We start from the raw sequence: 20,300 nt of genomic DNA, 5'->3' as shown, positions 1-20,300 counted from the left end.
AAACGAGGCTTCCTGCCGAAACCACGCGGCAAAAAACTAGTACCTCCGAGGTACTAGTTTCCGGAAACCGCGGGGCAAGGGCGGGCGTCTGATCGCGTTTCCGGTGGCATCCGGCGCCCGCCCATGTTCCCTGGTGAAAAAGTTTTTTTTTTCTTCTAGTCTTTGTGGATGCGCAAAAGCACACAACGGAGCATGCGCAATTATGGTGGAAACAAAAAAAAACCTTCCAGTTTGCCGCACCGCGCACTTCGTTTTTGCGCGCGGGATTGTTCTGCGATCGGCACCTCTCCTTTCCCACGGAACCTCCACAGTACCTCCACGGGAGGTCTGATCAGGTAACCGCGCCTTAGTTTGCCCCGGGGCAAACTGCCACACTTCCCCCCCGCAGTTTCCTGCCCGTGTGACCGGGACCTGGGATAACTAACAAGGCGCAAGGCTGAGTTAGTCTTTAAGGCGCCACCAGACTTTTGCTTATGTTCCGCTGCAACAGGCGAGTACAGGTAGAATTATTAGCATGCAGACTGCAACCCGCATTTCACCCCAACAATAAACACAGCCAGGCAACTCAAGGTGAACGATAATCCGAATTTAAGACAGCCCAGACATGTGTTTAGGCCTGAAAGATGTCCTGCCCTTTTAAGACAGGCTTTATGTTTGGAAACGGGCAGCTGAAGCTTCTCAGGGCAGGGAGATAAATAACATCCCCTTAAGGCCTTTATTCAATTTACAGGGCATTTCCCCCCTCCAGGCAGCTGGGAACCCCTCGGGCCCCTCCTAGCTCTCGCCTCCCCCTGTCGCTCGCTCCCCCCCGGGGCCGACGGCGGGGTCGAAGCCTGCCCGGGCGCGGCAGCGAGAGCCCTCGTGCCTCTTGCCCCACATTGAGCGCAGCTGCCCGGCGACTGGCAGAGCGCTTTTGCCCGGCCGCTGCCAAGGGCCACCCGTCCAACCGCCCAGCTTCTTATGCAGCAAGCGTATAGAAGAGGAGGAGGAGAGTCACCTTGACCGCCATGCTGAGTTCGGGGAAGTGGATGGAGGAGACGGAGGAGGAGGAGGAGCCTGCAGCAGCGATGCCCGCCAGCCGGGCCCGCCTCCGCCAACGCCGCGACGCCTGCCCAGCCCGGCCCTATGCTAATGAACAGCCCCGGCCAAGTTCGGAGTTTGTCCTGCCGTGACCCGGCCGGAAGGTTGTTCCCCGGGACGATGAGCCGCAAGCGCGAAGGAAAGCAGGCCTCCTTCTCCCGGGGAGAGCGCGCCTAACAAACAAACAAACAAAAACGACGACGCCCTTTCTCCGTCGTATGGAAAAGCAGGAATTTCACACAGAGGAAATGTTGAGTGGGAAGTCTCAAATCGAGGTGAGGGAGACTCGGGGGTGCGAATCAAACTCGCCTACACTGCCAAGCCACTCCGTGCCCACCTTCCCTTAGATTTAACCATCTAAAGTTCTGTTGGGTTAAATGTAAAAAAAATAGTAATCAGTTTTGACTTGGAAGCACAGTATCCCGGATCCTCCCCCTTTCCCGGTTAAAGGGGGAAATCCTGTTCAAACAAACTACAAAGATTATCTGACTCCAATGGTAACAAGAACCACGGCTTACATGACGCATTCATGTAGGTACATTTAGCTTCTTGTGAACAGGTTAACTCGCGACGGCTGCAAGGGTGAGAGAGGGAAGAGAGGTCTTATATAAGATGAAACAGAAGGAAAAGCAAAGGCCAAGGAGGCTCAACATCTAACCAATGAGAGGCTGGGGCCAACTGCCAGGTGTACCTGAGTGAGAGAATTCTCTGAACCCTTTCCCTCCCAGATCCTCTTGCGTGCAGAGCTACAGTATCCAACAAGTTCTTCCAGCTATGACTGGCAGCTATGACTGAACTAGCCTGGTAGTGGTTAAGAGTGTGGGTCTAGAAGCTGGGAGGTCCGGGTTTGAATCCCCACTCTGCCGTAAAAGCTTGCTGGGTGACCTTGAACCAGTCATACACTCTCAACCTCACCTATCTCATCGGGTTGTTGTTAGAGTAAAACAGAGCAAAGGAGAATGATGTAAGTCACTTTGGGTCCCTGTTGGGGAGAAAAGCAAAGTAAAAATGAAGTAAATACACGCTTTCACAGGTGCTAAATACTGCAGTTTCAGTCCACTTCAGTGACCGCTTGCAAGTGGACTTTGCCATTTCACACAGTAAAATCCTGGTGCAAGGTGCATTGAAAGTGGATTGAAAGTGCATTAATAAGTGTGTGTGAAAGTGTATAAATAAAAGTAACCCCCCATTTTCAGAACCAGTATCTGTCCACATAGTGGAGGAAGACAGCAAATATTCTGATACATAAATTCATTCTGAAAGGCTGTAGGATGTACTGATTTTCCAAAGGACTCCCTGGAATAGATTAAAGTAAAGGGGACTGGTTCCATGCATGGTGATTAAATCAGAGAATTAAAGGTGTTGCATGCATGTACTTATGCATTGTGATGTTTAAATCCCCTAACAGGGACTTTGTTGTACCATGAAGATAGATCCAGGTGGTCAGTCATGTTAGTCTGAAGCAGTAGAACAAATTTAGAGTCCAGTGGCATCTTTAAGACCAACAAAGTGTTATTCAAGGTATTAGCTTTCATGTGCATGCACACCTTTTTCAAATACATTGTTCAACATTTTACATGTTAATTTGCTGTTCAGCCCCTGTCTATCAGTTGGAGCCTTACCTACCATTCCAATATATTTGTCTTTAGTCTTTAAAAGTGCTACTGGACTCTTTTCTTGTATGGTACCATGTGTGTAATCCCTCTTGATTTTTATAAAGATCTGACATTTGAAAGGTGATGGGGAAGCCCCTCAAAATCAACTTACAAGTAGACAATCCATTTTGCTTCAGTGCTGTCTACCTGTCATTTGGAATGAACCGATGCATCCCAATTGTCATTCTCTTTCTGCATCATTAGATGCTGCAGTCAGCCAACAGTGAAAGACTGTGGCCCTCATGCCCTCCTTGTAAACTTCAGACACTGGCCACTGTTCGGAAACATACTGCTGGTTTAATGAGAGGCATGGGAACATATGAAGGTGTCATACCTGGTTAGTGTAGAACGGTGCCTGACCTAGTGTGATGTAGTGGTTAGACTCTGCTTCCAGAGACTCTAGTTCAAATCCACACTCATCATGGAACATACTGAGTATTCTTGAGCAAGTCATTTTCTTTTGGCCTAGACTACCCCACAAGATGTTTGTGAGAGGGAAAGAACCATGAACACCACCTTAAGCTCTTTGAGGGAAGGGCAGGATAAAAATGCAGTAAATAAATAAATGGAATAAAGTATTTTTGTATCTTACATGAATTGCAGAATCCTGTCCTATACCTTGAACAGCTGTTGTTTTGAGAACCACTGCTTTAGGCTGATTCAAACATTACCAGGTACACAGAATGCAACTGGGGTCTTCACCCTGTACCAGATGTGACAATTAGCCATTAGTTGTGGGTTCTTCTTAATTCCCGCATGTGTGGTGCCCTTTTCAGATCAGGAGCATGGCACACATGGAGAAGGGGTTTAGGCCTCCCCATGACTCATTTCCACAGCCCAAAACAGTTCCATGAGGCACTATTTGAGGAAATCAAGGTATTCCCTAGGATAGAAGTAGGTATCCCCAAATAGTGTACTATCAGGACCACTGCAGTTTGGGAAGAGGGAAGGCTGAAATGCCTTCTCCACCTGCACTATGGTCCTGATGTGAATCAGGCACTGCATGCAGGGAACTGAAAAGACCCCACAATTCAAGTCTGAGACTGCCACATCCAGTGCAGGGTGGGGACCCCAGATGTAAGCTGTGTATTCTGCAATGTGTAAATTGATTTAGTTAAGTAACAGTATTGGTTTATTTAAAACATTTATTAGCCACCTTTCTACCTTGCGGAATGGAGGGTTGCTTACATTGTAAACCTAAAAGACCCCAATTTAAAATCTGATTAGGACTGCCAATAAAAGCTAAATTACCAGTCAAAGGCAGTCCTAGATAAAAACCATCTTCAACTGCCTCCAGAAGATCAAAAGTGAGCTGAAAATTTCAGATTTGACCTCCCTACAAGAATACTAGTTTTAAGTGTATCCTGTTTTTATGTATCCTGTGAGATGTGTATTTTTGCCTAAACTGTTTTAACTGTTGGCTTTTACTGCACTTGTGCCTTAATTGTTTTAACTTCTTGTATTTTTATCGCACTTTTGTGCCTGTGTAAGCCGCCCTGAGCCCGCGTGCGGGGAGGGTAAGGTATAAATGAAATAAAATAAATAAGTGGGCTATGGTATATATTTCTCATGAATGTCTTGGTTCCCTCCTGTTATATAAATGCTTCAACTGACCAATCTTTGGCCAAAAACTGAAGTTACCAAAGCTGTCTCCTTTTGTTATCACAGTTCATTAAGTTTGCTAGATCACTGGCTAGAGTGAGTAGCTGATGAATGGAAGCTTCTGAACCGTAAAAAACAAGATCCATCCCTCCTTTGCCACTTCCAAGGTTTCAGTGCCTGACAACCCAAATGAAATATTCTCACAGCTTTAAATAAATACATACTTTTAACATATTCCTTATTTGCTGGACGGAGAATCAGATACATTTGAGAAAAATATATATCCATATGTGGTAAAGAAATTTGTGATTATAGAAGATACTCTTTTAAAATGACCCCCCCCCCCAGTACATGAATGGTGTGAATCCTTCTGTGGGCAAGACTGCTGAGAATTCTATTAAGAGCAACTCACTGTACTTTATGCTGCGATCCTATGCCTTTCTAAGCCTATTAACTTCAGTGGAGTTGGAATGGTGTTAACTATGTTTAGGATTGTGCTGTGAGACACTAATCACCTACAGTGAGCTACTTGACCTGAACAAGTTGAATAGTTTCAATCATGTAATATTTGCCAAGTGATTTAACCCCCCTATTTCACAAGCAAGGTTTAACAACCAACAGTCTGTTACAGGATCAGAGGGAGGATTGACAGTCCATTATGTATGTTTACTCAGAAGGAAACCCTCACAGCGTTAAATGAGACTTAGTCAGAATAAGTGTGCACAGGATTGGAGCCTGAATTTAGAAACAAATATTCTCTTAGGCTGCAACCCCGAGCATACCTACAAGGTTACGAAACCAATTTCTGTAAGGATGAAGTCCTGATCTGAGGATTTACAGATAGCAATCTCTGCACAGATCTTTGGTCTATGAGTTTGTATGTGTAAAGACTATGAATTTCCTCCAAATAATATACAGGTCCTAACAAAACCATTGAATTAAGTAGTACTGTACTTTTTTTCTTTTTTAGGACCACACAGGTAAGATGTTTGATTGAGAGATTATGCAACAGAGAATATAAAAGTATTTAAAACACGTAAATGCCATATTCCAATTAATAATCATTGTTCACATATGTCTTTTTTAAAAGTCATTTATTCCATATTGATCTGTCTGTTATTGAAATATACAGCATTCAATTTTGCATGTATATTTCTTGCTTCTTTAATTCTATTATTTCCTTGCTTTATTCGTTATAGATTCCTGAGTAAAGTCACAAAGAGGCATCCCAAAGAGGCGGTTGGCTCGGCAACTGATGACGTGGCCAGCAGGAGGACGTCTGGAGCCGCAAGGACGTTGTGACGCCCACCGCGGCTGCGCACCAGGGCCCATAACCAACAGCCCTCGAGAGGAGTTGCCAGAGAGCCGAAAGAACAGCGGAGGCCACAGAAGCCGCACCGGAGAGAACTAGAAGAAGTCGCCCACTTGCCGGATAAACAAACGATCGGAGCCGTGAAGGGTACCTGGTAGGGCTCCCCCCACCCCAGATGTACTGTGGCCATAGTTAGGGTTTCAGCATAGGTCTCTGCACCATGCACTGTGTAAGCCGCTCAGAGCCCTTCGGGGGTGAGCGGGGTACAAATTGAAAGTATAAATAAATAAATAAAATAAATAAAAATAAAAAATGAGTCAAACAGCAAAAATATACTAGAAGGGCATAACAATTAAAAGCAGTTTTATAAATGCAACATAATGCTACTGGTGGTGGTGGATAGAGTTGTGGTTGTAGCCAATTTATGGTGACCCCATAGATTTTTCAAGGCAAGAGGTGTTCAGAGATGGTTTGCCATTGCCTGCCTCTGTGTAGCAACTCTGGACTTCCTTCGTGGCTAAAGTAGGTAAAACACTAAACGTAAGTAAATGCACAGTAATTCTCATTAAATTTTATTAAAACAACAAAAAGATAATAATAGGAATTATAGGATAAGATTAAACAATATTAGCATAAAACCAGGTAAGAGGGGGCTGGATAAACAAGCATGTATTTATATGACATCCAAAACTCAATAAACTTAGCATCAGGCAACTGTTTTTGTAGGGCTGCCATTCCAGAAACAAGGTGCCACACTAGGAAAGATCTTGTCTCAGGTGCCCTGTGAACAGCTTCCTAATCTCAAGCAAAGGAGACACACAGAGCAGGCTCCTGAAGACAAACTCAGAGGACAGCAGATTGAGAGAGAAGGTGGTTGGCATATCATTCTGTCAGGCATGTTAGGATAGGATGAGGCTTTCACTAGTTAACATACATATTAAACAGGGTGGCCAAGAGGCCTGGAGCAAAATGCCCTGACCCTTTAACAGAGGGATACTGTCTGGCAGCTGAAGTTTTTTGTTTTTTTAAAAATAAAGTCAAGGTAAAGCACACTAACATCCTTTTAGCCTCTGTTAAAGGGACATTACTTTTTTTCCCTCCAGGCAGGGAACTGTACAGGCCCATCCCAACTGTACAGGCCCATCCCAGCTCACTGTCTCCATATGCTTAAGAGCCAAACTAGATGTTTGTTTATAAGTAGGGTTCCCCCAACCCAACTTGCTTATGCTCCAGCCAGAATGCAGCTGTGGGGGAACTTCCTTCCCCAAGAACTGCAAGGTCTGATTTGGTTTGGGACTGTGATGTGGGGGTGGGGCTTCCCAGTCCCCCACCCCCCAAATGGTCCTGGTGGGTTTATCCTGCATGGTCACTCTTTACCTTGCACTTCCCATCTCTTTAATAGGCTTAATGGGCTATTATTTACCAGGTGATCTTCTTTAGCTCCATGCCAAGAAAAGCAGCCTCTGTTAAAGGGACGGGGCATTTTTCTCCAGACCTGTTAGCAACATTGCTGCAAAGAAGCAAGAGTGAGTCCAGAGAATTTGGGTTCTCTGAAGACTAAGAATCAGGAGTTATACTTCATAGGTTGAGGGAGGGAAAGGTTTAGTCTAACAAGCATGTGAATTCAGGGGTCATTTCCTGCAGGAGCGCACAGGAGCTGCACAGGAGCAGAGCTCCGCCAGTAAAGAGCCCAAGGGGTGGGTACATGTAACAAGCCCCACCCCCTCCCAGCAGCCCTCAGTCAGAGCAAGAAACAGCCAGGTAAGCTGCAGAGCCCCCTCCCCCCCGGCCCCCTGGTCCAAAACAGTCCAGTGGCACCTTTAAGATCAGGTTTTATTCAGGTACAAGCTCTCCGTCCTCTTTGAGGACAGATCTGCACCCCCCCCCCAATAGCTAGCAATCCAAAATAGTCCAGTGGAGCCTGAGCGGTGGGTGTTGCCTTCTGACACACTTCCGGTGATGTCAGGGGGTGTGGCATATGCAAATAAGTTCTGCTAATGAGTTCTGCTAATGAGCTCCTGCATCTCTTTTTCTACAAAATGACCCCTGTGTGAATTAAGGATCTGAGAAGCTACCAGGCCTTGGGTTCCTTGTTGAAGGAAGTGAATGTACTGAAGTGTCACAGTAGCTGAGCAGGGTCTGTCTGGGCCTGGTGTCTAACTCAGTTGCAGCAGAGTACTGTGGTGATAACCTTATAAACCTGCCAGAGAGAATGTTTTCCTCAGGCATGTACTATGTCAAACACAACACTTCACAGCTCCTGGTTACATGTCAATATTCACCTCATTTTGTTTTTTCCTGAAGGAAATTTGGTTCTTTTTCACATGAAAAAGCAAAGTACCTTGTACCTGTCAGCATTACCACAGTTACCAATCCACGTGTGACTGGGTTATACTCAGGCACATATCCTGTCTCCACAAGCTTGTCTTTTTAATTTCTTTTGATTCCCTGCTGGGACACCTGGCGGCTGCTGGGTGCCCACCAATGTTCCCTCTAAGCTGAGTTAGTGTGAGCTAGGCTCACACTTTTTTAGCCTCCGGCTCACACATTTTTGTCTTCGCTCAGGAAGGATGGCTCCAAAGCAAACTGATTTACGCAGTAGCCAAATCGGTCGCTCACAACTTTATTGCCAGTAGCTCACAAAGCTGATTTTTTTGCTCACAAGACTCCACAGCTTAGAGGGAACATTGGTGCCCACCATGAAGAATTACCAACCTCTAGGTGGTGGCTGGCGATCTCCTGGGATTTCAGCTGATCTCCAGGTGACAGAGATCAGTCCACCAGGAGAAACTAGCTGTTTTGGAAGGTGGACTTTATGGCATCATACCCCACAGAAGTGCTGTCCCTCCCCAGACCCCACCCTGAAAATCTCCAGGTATTTCCTAACACAGAGCTGGTATGGCAGGCAACCTACCCACCACCTATGCGCCTGGATCCTGCTAAAACGACAGGGGAAGCAGCATCAGGTGATGCTGTGACATCACTTCCAAGTACACAACTGGAAGTGATGTCACGGCATCATGCTATGCCAGTTTCCACAGCCTCCACACTGGGGGGGTTGCTGAGGGCTGCCAACCCTAGGTAGACATGAAATTGTATTGTGAAGGGGAATTTTCTGCAGAGCTATCCCTCAAGAAATCCTTCAGAAAGCTATTCCAAATTGCTTTGGTTAAAATATATAGAATCTTGCATACAAAATAATACTAGCAAAAGGAACCAGAAATATCTGTCAGTGGGAAAAAATTAAAGATTTTGCCCTGTGGTGGCTGGTCTTTATCTTAACAGCGAGGCTTGTTTCAGACCACCCTCCGAACAAGTCTTTAAGGAGCCTGGGGTGTTTTTTGCACATGCCTCCTCCCTCTTGCACTTGTGTAACTGCAAGTTAGTCAGATCCAGGTTTTGTGGGGTTGTTTTTTTTTAAATCATAGCTTGCCAATATACGCCACTCTAGTAGACTCTGGTTTGTAGCATTTATTATCTGCCACCCCTTGAAGGAACCTGCTTTCAGCTTACAAAATAAAACATAACAGAAACACAAAACATTAAATTGTGTTAATTAAAACCCTGGGTTTTTTTTAAAGCCCAACCAGACCATAAAAGCATAGATAACTGAGCAGCTATCAGTTTTCAGACTAAAAACACACTACAGAAAGGGTATTAAAAGGTTGGGGAAAAAAAATAAACATTTTGGCCTGGCACCTAAAAGAAATCAACATAGGTGCCAAGCAAGCCCAAAGGGGAAGGTTATTTCATAGGCAAGGTGCCACCACTGGAAAACTCTGGCCACCATCCACCTCAACTCTGAAGGCAGAGGCACAAGCCTGTGGATGAGGATTCCTCCTGCAAGATTCTTCCAGGATTTCTACTCGTCCTGCCAACCAGGAATCCAAACTCTGGCTGATTCCCAGTATCTTGGTTGCTTCCCAGGATTGGTAGTATAGTTTATAGGCACAGACCAGATTAAAGGGAGCAGTTCTTCACAAGCAGGTCCACTTAGTGGTAGGTCCCATATTACTCAGGGCTTATGCTAAATAGGGCTTGCTTCCAAGTAGACTTTGCTCCCTAAGTAGGTTGGCTCATGCATTCAAGCCCTAGGCTCCTTAAAGGCTTGTTGGGTGCCAGATCAATAAAAACCACCGCTTTTTATTTATTGGGTTTATTCAAGGGAGCTGTGGTGCTGGAGAAGACTCCTGTGCATTCCTTGGACAGCAAAGGTAACAAACAAGCAAGTGTTGAAGTGTATAAAACCAGACATTTCATTGGAAGGAAAAATCCTAAAACTGCGACTGACTTATTTCGGCCATGTCATGCAGAAGATCTCAATAAAAAAAGCCATTATGCTTGGATTGGTTAGCAGCAAAAGGAAACCGGGCCACCAAAGAACATGGTGGCTAGACACCATAAAAGTCGACATCAGTCCGAGCATGGAACGACTCAAAGAAATAGTACAAGATTGGGAAAAAAGGAGATAGCTGGTCCATAGAATCACCAAGAATTGAACACGACTGAATGGCTAACAACAACAACAACAACAGGCAATTTACAGAACAAACACTGACCTAAGACACTAAACTATTAAAATATAAACTCCATTAATAATAAAGAGTGAAAGTAGCAAATGACAAAACAGGAGTGGCAACTAGGGATGGGCACAAACAAAATAAATGGTGGTTTGTGTAGGTTCATGGGTTTCACAAACCACCACAGACCTTCCATTTAACAAATCAGTTTATGGTTCATGTGTTCAGACTAGTCCCCTTCTAGCTCCCTTCCTGGTCTCTGTCTGTCTAACTTCTCTTCTGATCTTCTCTCCCTGACCTCCTGCTATGAAGTAACCAGAACTGTCTGTGAGCTGCATATATATGCAGTCTGCTCTCATAGAGCAGAATAGGAGCTCTCTTATTGGCAGCCAGAGCTGTCTGTTAAGCTTTGGAGGGCCAGTATTGGTGTTTCCAGGGCTGTAGAAGTCCATCCCACCCAGATGTCTTGACAGTTTTGATACATCACATGTGAGAGGTGGAATTTGCCCCTACGAGTCCAAAGCCACCACCCCAGGGCTCAGGGAGGCATGGGAATGTTTCGCCCCGCCCCCCACGTGAGGGCGTCGCAGCTGCTGCCAAGAACAGCGGCGGCAGCCATAACTTTTTAAAGAGCCCCTCCCGAGAGCTGGAGGAGCCAGAATGTCCTCTCGCGTGTGATGTCCGAGCAGCAACGCCGCTTGGATATCACACGTGAATGGTAGAATTTGCCCCTAAGAGTCCAAGGCCACCACCCCAGGGCTCAGGGAGGCAAGGGAACGTTGCTTTTTAAATAGTTGCTTTTTAATAACTTTTTAAAGAGCCCCTCCCGAGAGCTGGGGGAGCCAGAATGACCTCTCGCGCGAGAGGTGTAATTTGCCCCTACAAGTCCAAGGCCACCACCCCGGGGCTCAGGGAGGCGGGGGAACGTTCCCCCCCATCGTGTCCCAATTGATGGCTGGTGAGCCCCCCCTGGGCTCCTGACTGGCAGAGCGGAGCTTTCGTGCGCTCCGGCAGGAACCAAGGCCTGGTTGTATGTCATGTTGTATTTGAAATTCCATTGTTGCCGCGGCAGAGGCACGGATGGTGGGCGGATTATCCGGGCGCGATCACACCCCAACATCTAGGAAGTGGACCGCACCCATGGCTTACCGCGGACAATGCAAGTTAAAAAACTAGTACCTCCAAGGTACTAGTAAACGTTTGCCACAGGCTGCCTCCAGACACCGGTGGTGTGATCGCGCCAGCGCGCGGCATTCCCCTCCGGTTCCTAGTTTACCCACCAGCGCCGAGGGAAGAACCGGTGGTGTGCCGCTGGCAAATCTGATGTGGATCAAACTGTGCCGGGGCAATTAGCTATGCCTCCCCCCCGCAATATCTGGCCCCGTGTGACCGGGGCCAAAGATGATTTACTGACAAACATATAGTTGTAAATATTTTTAAAGCAATTATTATAGCATATATATGACTATTTTCATATAATTGGCAAGCTGATTGCAGTGTTTTTTTCTTCCTCTTGCTAATGTCATTTGGCATCTGAAATCACTCAACTTTCCAATATATAGGACAAATGGACTCACATTCTACCTGTATCTGAAGAAGAAAGCAGTGACTCATGAAAGCTCACACTCTGCCACAGAATTTATTAGTTTCTGAGATGCTACTGGACTCTTGTTCTTTTTTCAGGATTGTTGTGAGAAGAAAACAGAAAGGGAGAATGTTGTAAATGAAGGAAATAAATAGAATGCGCTGCGTAATTCAATTTGACATAGTAAGTGTACTGCAGCCTTAAGGTCATAACTTCCCAGTATGCCTACTTTTCTCATACAACCTAGACTATTAAATGTTTATTCTCGCCTAAATTTCTTGCTGTTGATCCCCCAAGAACTTTTATTTCCTTTCTAATTTTCAATTCACAGTCCGCGAGTCTTTACCGAACTGCACTACACGAAGAACAATTCCCTACTTAGCGTGTTTACGTCTTCTAACTTTATAGGAGTACATAGGAGGCAGGCAAGGCGACTTAGTGGGCGGAGTTATGCAAAGCAGCTCTCTGGAATCCGCGGTCGTTTGAAGGCAAGGTAGGCGGAGCGGATTTTTGGAGACCACTGAGTATGCGCTGTAACGTTGTCTAACATTTCTCTTGCTCCCCGCCCAAATCCTAGAGCGAGCGGAAGTGCGTTCCTGAGTCCTGCGATTCGTCACTTCCGGCGGGTGGGCGCGCGGCTTGATTCGCTCTGGCTCGGCGGGTGTCTTTCGCGCCGAGGCCGCCGCTGCTTGGAAATGGCGGGTAAGCGGCTGAGGGTGACGGTGGGAGTGAAGCCGGGAAATGGCAGGCCGAGTGGGGCCTCCGTCTCCAGTTTGGGTGTCTCTCTTCCATGTCCTTCGTCTTGTCTCTGGGCGAGGTTGGGAGTAGGTGGCTGGCTCTCTGGAGGTTGCAGGCTCAGACGCAGTCCAGCTAGCGACTCCTCCCCGGGCTCACTTTCTTCCCTGTCCCAGGAAGGTGCAAACCCGCTCTGGGTCTCGCCTGTCAGACTTCCAGGGTTCGTTTTACATTGGCGGTGGAGGCTTATTTAACTCCGCGCCTGAGAAAGCTGATAAAAGGCCCACCAAAATGCTTCTCTTGCATTCTTAAATGCGACATTTATCTTAATTGTCAGGCAAGTTACTTATGAAATGTGAACTGGTCTTTTCTCATCTGTTGTCGTGAGGGGTGTGTGTTTGTGCCATGCAGCAGGATGGTGTGATGCTACTCTAAGTCGGTTTATTTCACTCTATGACAACAAACACGCTAAGTAAGGACTAGATCACACGCGTCAGGTGTAACTTGTCTGCCAGCTAAAGTAAAGTGTGTATATGTATATGTATGTACGTCATTTAAAAATTGGAGACTAGTATCTTGGTGGACCTTTAGTGGGTTTTTTAGCTGTTTGCGCTGGAGAGTCTCCCCTTCAACATAAACCAAACTCATGGAGGTTTCCAGGATAAAAGCAAGACCCAAAGTGCATTTGTTGTTTGTTCATTTATTTGGCAGTATATTGGTCATTTCCCTGGCCTAGTTGGCCCTGGTTAATATTTGCCTGGGAAAACAGCAAAGAAAACTAGGCTTTCTATACATAGGAAGGCAATGGCAAACAACCTCTGAATGTCTCTTGCTTTGAAAACTCCAGTCTTGACAACAAAAAGAAAAAGGCTACTATATATCACAACTCCAAATACTCACCTATAGTGGCTCATAATACTGTGTGTGTACAAAATCCTCATTCAATCTGTGCTTTCTTAAATTGTTTACACTTGAGTACATTTAATGCTTTCAGGAATTAGTTGGCATGGAAAGTTTGACTTGTTTGTTCTGTAGTCATACCTACATTTCTTTGGAGGTAATTCATAATGAAGTCATTAGAACTGGCTGGAATGTACAAATCAGTCTGCTAGAGGCTGATGCATCTTGCCATGAGATGCTCCTAAAATTAGATGGCCAACTTGTAGACTGTGATTGCAAGCCTATTCAGTGTCTGGACAGGATCTCACAAATCGGCTGTGTCATGGTATCAGGGTTATCTTCCTGCACTTTCTGAAAGTATATACTGCATTGTAGTACGTATTGGAGAAGTACATTTGTGTACTACAGACTTGTTGAAAAGGTTGGTTATTGTCTCTCTAAACTTGAGGAATGATGGTGTTCTGCTGACATGTCAAGATTCTGTGAGCACTTAAGGTTTATTGGGATGGATTGCACAGGAGTTTTGCAGATGGAAGGGAGTGTGACTTTCTTTTGACTTTTCCTTCCTAATACAGCCTCAAATGCCCCTCCCCCCCGCTGCTCCTAGAGACAGGGCATGAGAACTATGACAGGAATCAAAGTATTTAGTCAGCAGATGATGTAACTGTTAAGTTAATAAATCAAAGCTGCTGCATGACTGGAAACCCACTGGAATAAAACAGTTTTAACAAGGCCAAAAGAGAATGAGATCCACACAAGTGCCATAACTGGAATTTTCAGAAGCAGTGTACATGATTATTTTACTTTGGTATACCATATATAGGAGAGGGTGATAATGAAATTATATAAGTGGTAGCAGAAACAGGCAACTGAGACATTCCAGATCTGTCAGGCAGGAATAAGAACAGTGGAGAGCATGGTGGCAGTAATGGAAGTCTGCTAGTCCAAGTTACTTTTTCACTATGTTTCTAAGATGCAATTGTAGATTCCTTCTCCTGGATGGACACAGGTTCACTGATAAAGGGAAATTTAAGTGTTTGTCTTGGTATATAAGGCAATAGGCAGCATTTCCCTTTGGGATGATCAGATGTCTTATAGTTTGATTTAGTGCTATCAGTACTTAAAGCACCTGTAAGCTGAGTATTTATAATATGCTGTCTTTTATCTGTGTTAAATTAATTTCGGCTGTTATGTTGCCAAAAATGGGCTAGGTTCTCAGACATTCCTTTTGTAGTAGTGTTATTTGCCACTGAACTTGCCTAACAGCTCCTTGTTGTTGTTTTTAAAGCAGTAAAGCTACAGATCTGCCTGGGATGAGATTTATGGTGTTATCCTAAACAGAGTTGCACCCTTTGGAGTCAGCTGATTTACAAAGGTGTACTTCTGTTTGGAACGGCACTGCTAGTGTAGTTCTAACTGTTCCCAGAATCCTTCTGCGAAGGTCTGTGTTTGCCCTGGGCATGAGATATGCAAGAGATACCACCATTGGGATAGGGGGGGTCGGGGTGTGTGGCCTTATGACACACTTCCGGTGATGTCAGGGGGCGTGACCTTATGACACACTTCCGGTGATGCCAGGGGGTGTGGCATATGCTAATGAGTTATGCTAATGAGTTCCCCTAGCTCTTTTTCTACGAAATGACCCCTGGTTGTTCATATGTTAGTTTGATAGCCTTCATTGTTAGCTTGATAAGTCCATTACAGTTACTAGTTTACCCAAAAAAAAAAATTGAACTCACGTTAGTAATTTGTGACCGAAAAGAACTATCTTGCACAAACCTTCACTACTTGGTCACTTGAAAACAGTTTTCTTCCTTCTGGTGAGTGGTTATTTCCAGCCTTGCCTTATGTATGTTTTGTGACTCTACTGCAAGATCCCACTGGCTCCTGTATTTGTATCACTTCTCAAGTCAGGCGATGATGAAACACGCTATTTCCTTGTCCTGTATTTATGTCGCAACTTTTGTTGAAAACCACTTGGTCATCTGGAGAGAAGTAAATTAGTGTATGTCAGATGAGCCAGCAGGACCCTTCATTAAAATGTGTTTTGAATTGTAGCAGGAGAACTCACTTCCATAACATATTTCCCTAGGGCTCTCTGCTATGGAGAAGAAACTGGCTGAGTACAAATGTAATACGAATGAAGCAATTCACTTAAAATTAGGTAAGATTTTATGAAGTGGCTTTTGGACTTGACAATCACTTGAGTTCTTGTTTTGGAGTAGCTAGCAAAGTACTGGTAAGCTGCATTGTGTATTTTTTTAATCTGTTCCTGTGTTATTTATAACATGAGCTCAACAGTATATAACTGTTCCTATAGCTTAGTTTCTTGCAATTGAGCAGAAATGAATCAGAACAGGGACAGCACTCAGGGCAAGGTACATGCTTCAGCCTCCCCATTGGTTGCTGAATGCTTCTATGACAATTTCACCCTCCCTCACAGGATTTCTCTTTATCTTCTTCTTCATTGAGTAGCCCCTTTTCCTTTTTTGTTTTCCTTTGGTTGTTCCATGCAGTTGTTTGAATTAATATTGTTAGATGCTAGTCCAGCATAGGAAACTGAGGGGAGAGACAAAAATCCCCCCCCCCTGTTTGATAATGGCACAGGAGAGACTTATGATAAATCAAAAATAACAAACTTTTATTTAACTTTGAGGGGAAATGGTCAGGTATAGGACTTTTGGGGTGAACAGGCAACAGGAATGAAGTAACTGTGTAAAAATAAACACCTGGTAATTTGTCACAAAACAAGTAACTGTTTCTGTTATTCAGACAGGTCTTTAAAACTTGAGAAGAGAGACTTCTTGGCAATTTTTCTTACATAAACTAGCGTAAGCTTCTTGGTCTATCAGACACTAAAGTTGGTGAAGGCAGGAACATTCACACAAGTTCCAGCTTCCTTCATTGGCCACTGGCTAGGGATCACCCCCATCTTCTAAGAGCTGTTTCCTCCAGACTTGTTAGGGATGGGCTAAGCTTCCCTCTCTTGATCCTCTCTCAATCTGTTTTGCTCTCTGTTAGCTGTCAGCTCTGGACTCCCACTCCCAACTGACCCTCTCAGCTGAAGAATTCCATTTGAGTCCCCTGTCACTCAGGTTTGCAGACCAGGTTAAAGCCTTAACCATTTACTGTCCATCAGTAAATGTATCTAAGTAAATATTATGGCACTTACAGTTACTGAACTAATATAATCAGTCTCTTGGGTAGATCTCTGTTTAACAGTCAATTTGCTGGTTTTGGGAAAGTAGTCATCCTGCTCGTTCAGTACTCTTCTCCCTGGCCTGAATAGCCCAGGCTAGCCTGATCTTGTCAGATCTCAGAAGCTAAGCAGGGTCGGCCTTGGTTATTATTTGTATGGGTGACCATCAAGGAATGCCAGGGTCACATTGCAGAAGCAGGCAATGGCAAACCACCTCTGAACATCTGTTGCCTTGAAAACCCTATGGGGTTGCCCTAAGCTGCTTACAACTTGACAGCAAAAAAAAACACATCCAAAATTATTTCATCTTTCACTGATTACTACCTGAATGAAGATGAAATCTGTTCATAAAAGTGTAGAGAACGTTGTCTTGTGAAGACCCATGAAGATTTAACGAGAAGTCAGGAAATGTGTTATGATCGCATAGTGTATAAGGAAGTCAGAGTTTTCCTCCAAAACTTCTGAAATGAGGTAGCCGGCAATTCTGCCCACTCAAGTATCTGAATTGTGCAGGCCTGTAGCCATGGGGGCCCTTGAGGCGATGCCCTCCCCACCAAATTTTCCCTGCCCCCTCACTCCCTCCTCCCCTCCCCATCCCTCCTAGGAGCCTAAGGCAAGTCCTTTCCTTGACAACTGGTGTTGCTGCCTTCCTCTCCTCCCCTGCTGCTCGCCTCTTGGTTTCTTGTCATGGGTGACCTGATGTGGTAAGCATGTCAGGGGCACAAACCGACGTGGAGGGCTGGTGTTGCATGGAAGGGCAAGAGGAGAAGGAGGATCCCTCTTACAGGCGGTGGCTCAGGGCTACTGCTGTCTCCCCACCCACTTCCAACACCCCAGTACCAGCTTGTCTGTCAGCTGAGCAGGGGGAAGTTGTTGCTGCTCTCCCTCCCTGAGCTCTGGGCTGAGAAGCTTGCCCTTTACCACCATGGGAGAAGGGGGGAGGAGTGGAGCATTTCCTAGACTTGGCATGCGATTTTGGACAAAGATGGATGATGTGGAGAGACCGTGCTGACAGTTCTCCTTTTCCATGTCGTTGGAGCAGATTGTAGTGCTTGCAAGGAGGGTCTTGGCTGGAAGGAACCATGGTTGGTAATACTGCCCGGGCAATATTCTCTCTCAGTCAGGCCGAGGTTGGGAGAGAGGCAGGAGCCCTGCTCACTTGACCCCAAGGTGCTGCTTGATCCTTCTTGCTTGACCCAGGAGTGCACAGCTGGTATTTGACCCTACCCAAAACCTAGATAGTTCCGGGCATATGCCCCCCACGGCCCCCCCAACTAAAACTTTTCTGGCTACGGGGGTGGTGTGGTTGGTTTCCTGAATGGGGCAATGACAAACTAATTATTTTAAAAGCAGCAGAACAAAGTTTGAGTCCAGTGGCACCTTTAAGACCAACAAAGTTTTACTCTGGGTATAAGCTTTTATGTGCATGCACACTTCTTTGTGCAGGCACACAAAAGCTTATACCCAGAATAAAACTTTGTTCATCTTGAAAGTACCACTGGACTCAAAACTTTGTTCTGCTGCTTCAGACCAACATGACTACCCCCTTGAATCTATTTTTTAAAAAGCAGTTGTAATTTAAAAGTGCAAGAATGCATTGGCTGTGGTTGGCTTCCTGTGAGCTAATAAAATATGTTGGTAAACGAGTGGTAGCTGTTGACTTAAACTCAGATGTTTCTTATCAGTTCGTTTTCCAGAGGATTTGGAAGATGACAGCACAACATTTCATCCAGAGTTCAGTCACCAGGTTTTTGGAGATGAGTAAGTTGTGCAAGAAAATATCACAAATAAGATGAATTTTGAGAGGTTGAATATTATACCAGTGTTTTTTTTAAAGTTTCTGTGTATAAACAAAGTAAATACTTATGCAAAGGAATGCTTATTTTTGGCCTTAAAGTTTTCTGTAGTCATTACTTGCATAACTTTTAGTGGTATGTGATGTTTGTTTAAAAATAACTGGGCTTTAATGCAATGATTCTGGCATTTGCAATAAAGATGTTTCTGGACTACTAGGCTTAAATGTGGCTTGGGAATTATTGCCAGGGGATATCAGGATTTTCTGTGTCTCTTTGCCACTGTGAGCTCGTCTGGCATCTCAGTCTACATTCAAGAACCCAACTTGCCAAAAACTCCCATCCAGCTGTTCATTTTCTTTTCTCTGACAGCATGGTTACTGAACTTAACTTTAGCCATACTGTTAAGAGGGAATGTAATTGCACTTCATTTCATACCTTGTGAACATAACTCACTACCAGTACTCTTCAGTATCTGGTATTGCCAGACAAGGTTCTCCATGCATAAGAGAAAATAGGCATTAAAACCAAGAATTGTCAAATTCCTTGGTTAAATATGTGCACAGCTCTCTGACTTTGGGTTGCAGAAATTCATTTACAACAGGAATTCGTTTACAATAAAGTTAAATTTCTCTGTACAAAAATATTTGTCTGGTTATGTATTCATGTATTGTGTTCCAGTAATTTGGCAGTATTCTTGGTGCCTTTTTTCTGACTTTTTAACAGGGTATAACTTATAACATCCCTGAGCTTACATATGCATCTACCACTTATACCATGACAGATTATTTTTGTATTACTGATACATTTTGTGGCTGGTGGTTGATGCTTTTGCTGCTGACTTTTCTCCATACAAGGGACACATGTGGTGAAGGTACCATCTGACTTAGTGGTATACGGGTACTGTTTGTGGCAAGTTTTATAATGTGTGCAGTTACCAGCAGTGTTGCAGCAGTACTCCTGGTTCATATGGTATAGTTTTCTATGCAATTGGATGCCTAAAGGATGGATTTAATGGTATTAAATTATTTAATGTACCTGTGTAAACCTGTTGTAGGATGCCATAAAAATTGTTATTTTGCTGTTGTATTGTACCTGTGTAAAATACAACTGGTATACACTGTAGATACCCTTGCTAAATGTGTTGGATCATCCTTTTATTTTTGTTTCACATGACATAGTTGAAGTGAAATCTATAATTTTGTGAATTCTCTTCTTTGAAGGCATTTCTAACAAATATGAAATGCTTCATACTTAAGAGACGAGTGATATCTTTACCCTTTCTGTGTCAACACTATTGTCTTAGTGAAGTTGATTAGTAATTAAACTATAAAAGGGTGTATCTTTAACCTCTTTTTTTTCTTGTAGTGAGGTTGCCTTTGGTTACAAAGGACTGAAGATCCTCTTGTACTACATTGCTGGTAATTTGTCAACACTGTTTCGCATTGATTACACATCCAAAGTTAATGAGAACTTTGACTGCGTGGAGGTAACGTCAAATGCTCAGATGTCATCTTAATTTGTTATTGTATATGAACCCTTTCCTATTTCTCCATAGCTTTTGATGATCACGTGTTTGTTCTTACAGTTCAAGTTACAATTTAGATAAGAACTGTAGGGTTTCTGCATGAAATCAGTGTTAGTGTCCATTCTCCAAATGACTCGATTGTCCTTAGATTTCTAGATTGGAAAGTTCTGTTACTTTTGTACAAATAAAACTGCATGTTCAGGGAAGTTCTTGTGTTATTCCACTACTGAACTTTTATAGGCCTTGCTGTAGCTCAGAAGCATGTCTTTGAAAAGATTCTCACAGATGCAATTTTAGCTGTCAGGAGGACTGAATTTCCACATACCTAGCCACTAAGGGTAGAAAGCTTACTTCTAATCTTAATGGACTACCAGTTGTTGGCTCCACTGTT

The 20,300-nt window shown here is 44.3% G+C and overlaps 2 protein-coding genes across 2 annotated transcripts in view; one reads left to right on the top strand and one right to left on the bottom strand.

Annotated features, from left to right (window-relative positions):
* The window catches only part of SLC25A12 (solute carrier family 25 (aspartate/glutamate carrier), member 12), a 100,107-nt gene extending 99,035 nt beyond the window's left edge, over window positions 1-1,072 (bottom strand). Inside the window, exon 1 of the mRNA XM_015407260.1 lies at window positions 998-1,072. Within this exon, the coding sequence (XP_015262746.1) occupies window positions 998-1,009 (12 nt within the window). The 5' untranslated portion in view covers window positions 1,010-1,072. The remainder of the gene's footprint in view (window positions 1-997) is intronic.
* An 11,304-nt stretch (window positions 1,073-12,376) lies between these two features.
* Window positions 12,377-20,300, top strand: part of HAT1 (histone acetyltransferase 1) — a 34,729-nt gene continuing 26,805 nt past the window's right edge. Inside the window, exons 1-4 of the mRNA XM_015407268.1 lie at window positions 12,377-12,456; window positions 15,482-15,553; window positions 18,274-18,349; window positions 19,750-19,870. Of these exons, the coding sequence (XP_015262754.1) occupies window positions 12,450-12,456; window positions 15,482-15,553; window positions 18,274-18,349; window positions 19,750-19,870 (276 nt within the window). The 5' untranslated portion in view covers window positions 12,377-12,449. The remainder of the gene's footprint in view (window positions 12,457-15,481; window positions 15,554-18,273; window positions 18,350-19,749; window positions 19,871-20,300) is intronic.

This window comes from Gekko japonicus, unplaced genomic scaffold (genome assembly GCF_001447785.1).
Source record: "Gekko japonicus isolate JY-2015 unplaced genomic scaffold, Gekko_japonicus_V1.1 scaffold66, whole genome shotgun sequence".
Classification (NCBI taxonomy): domain Eukaryota; kingdom Metazoa; phylum Chordata; class Lepidosauria; order Squamata; family Gekkonidae; genus Gekko; species Gekko japonicus.
The sequence above is the reverse complement of the archived record's forward strand: the minus strand, read 5'-3'. Positions and strand labels throughout refer to the sequence as shown.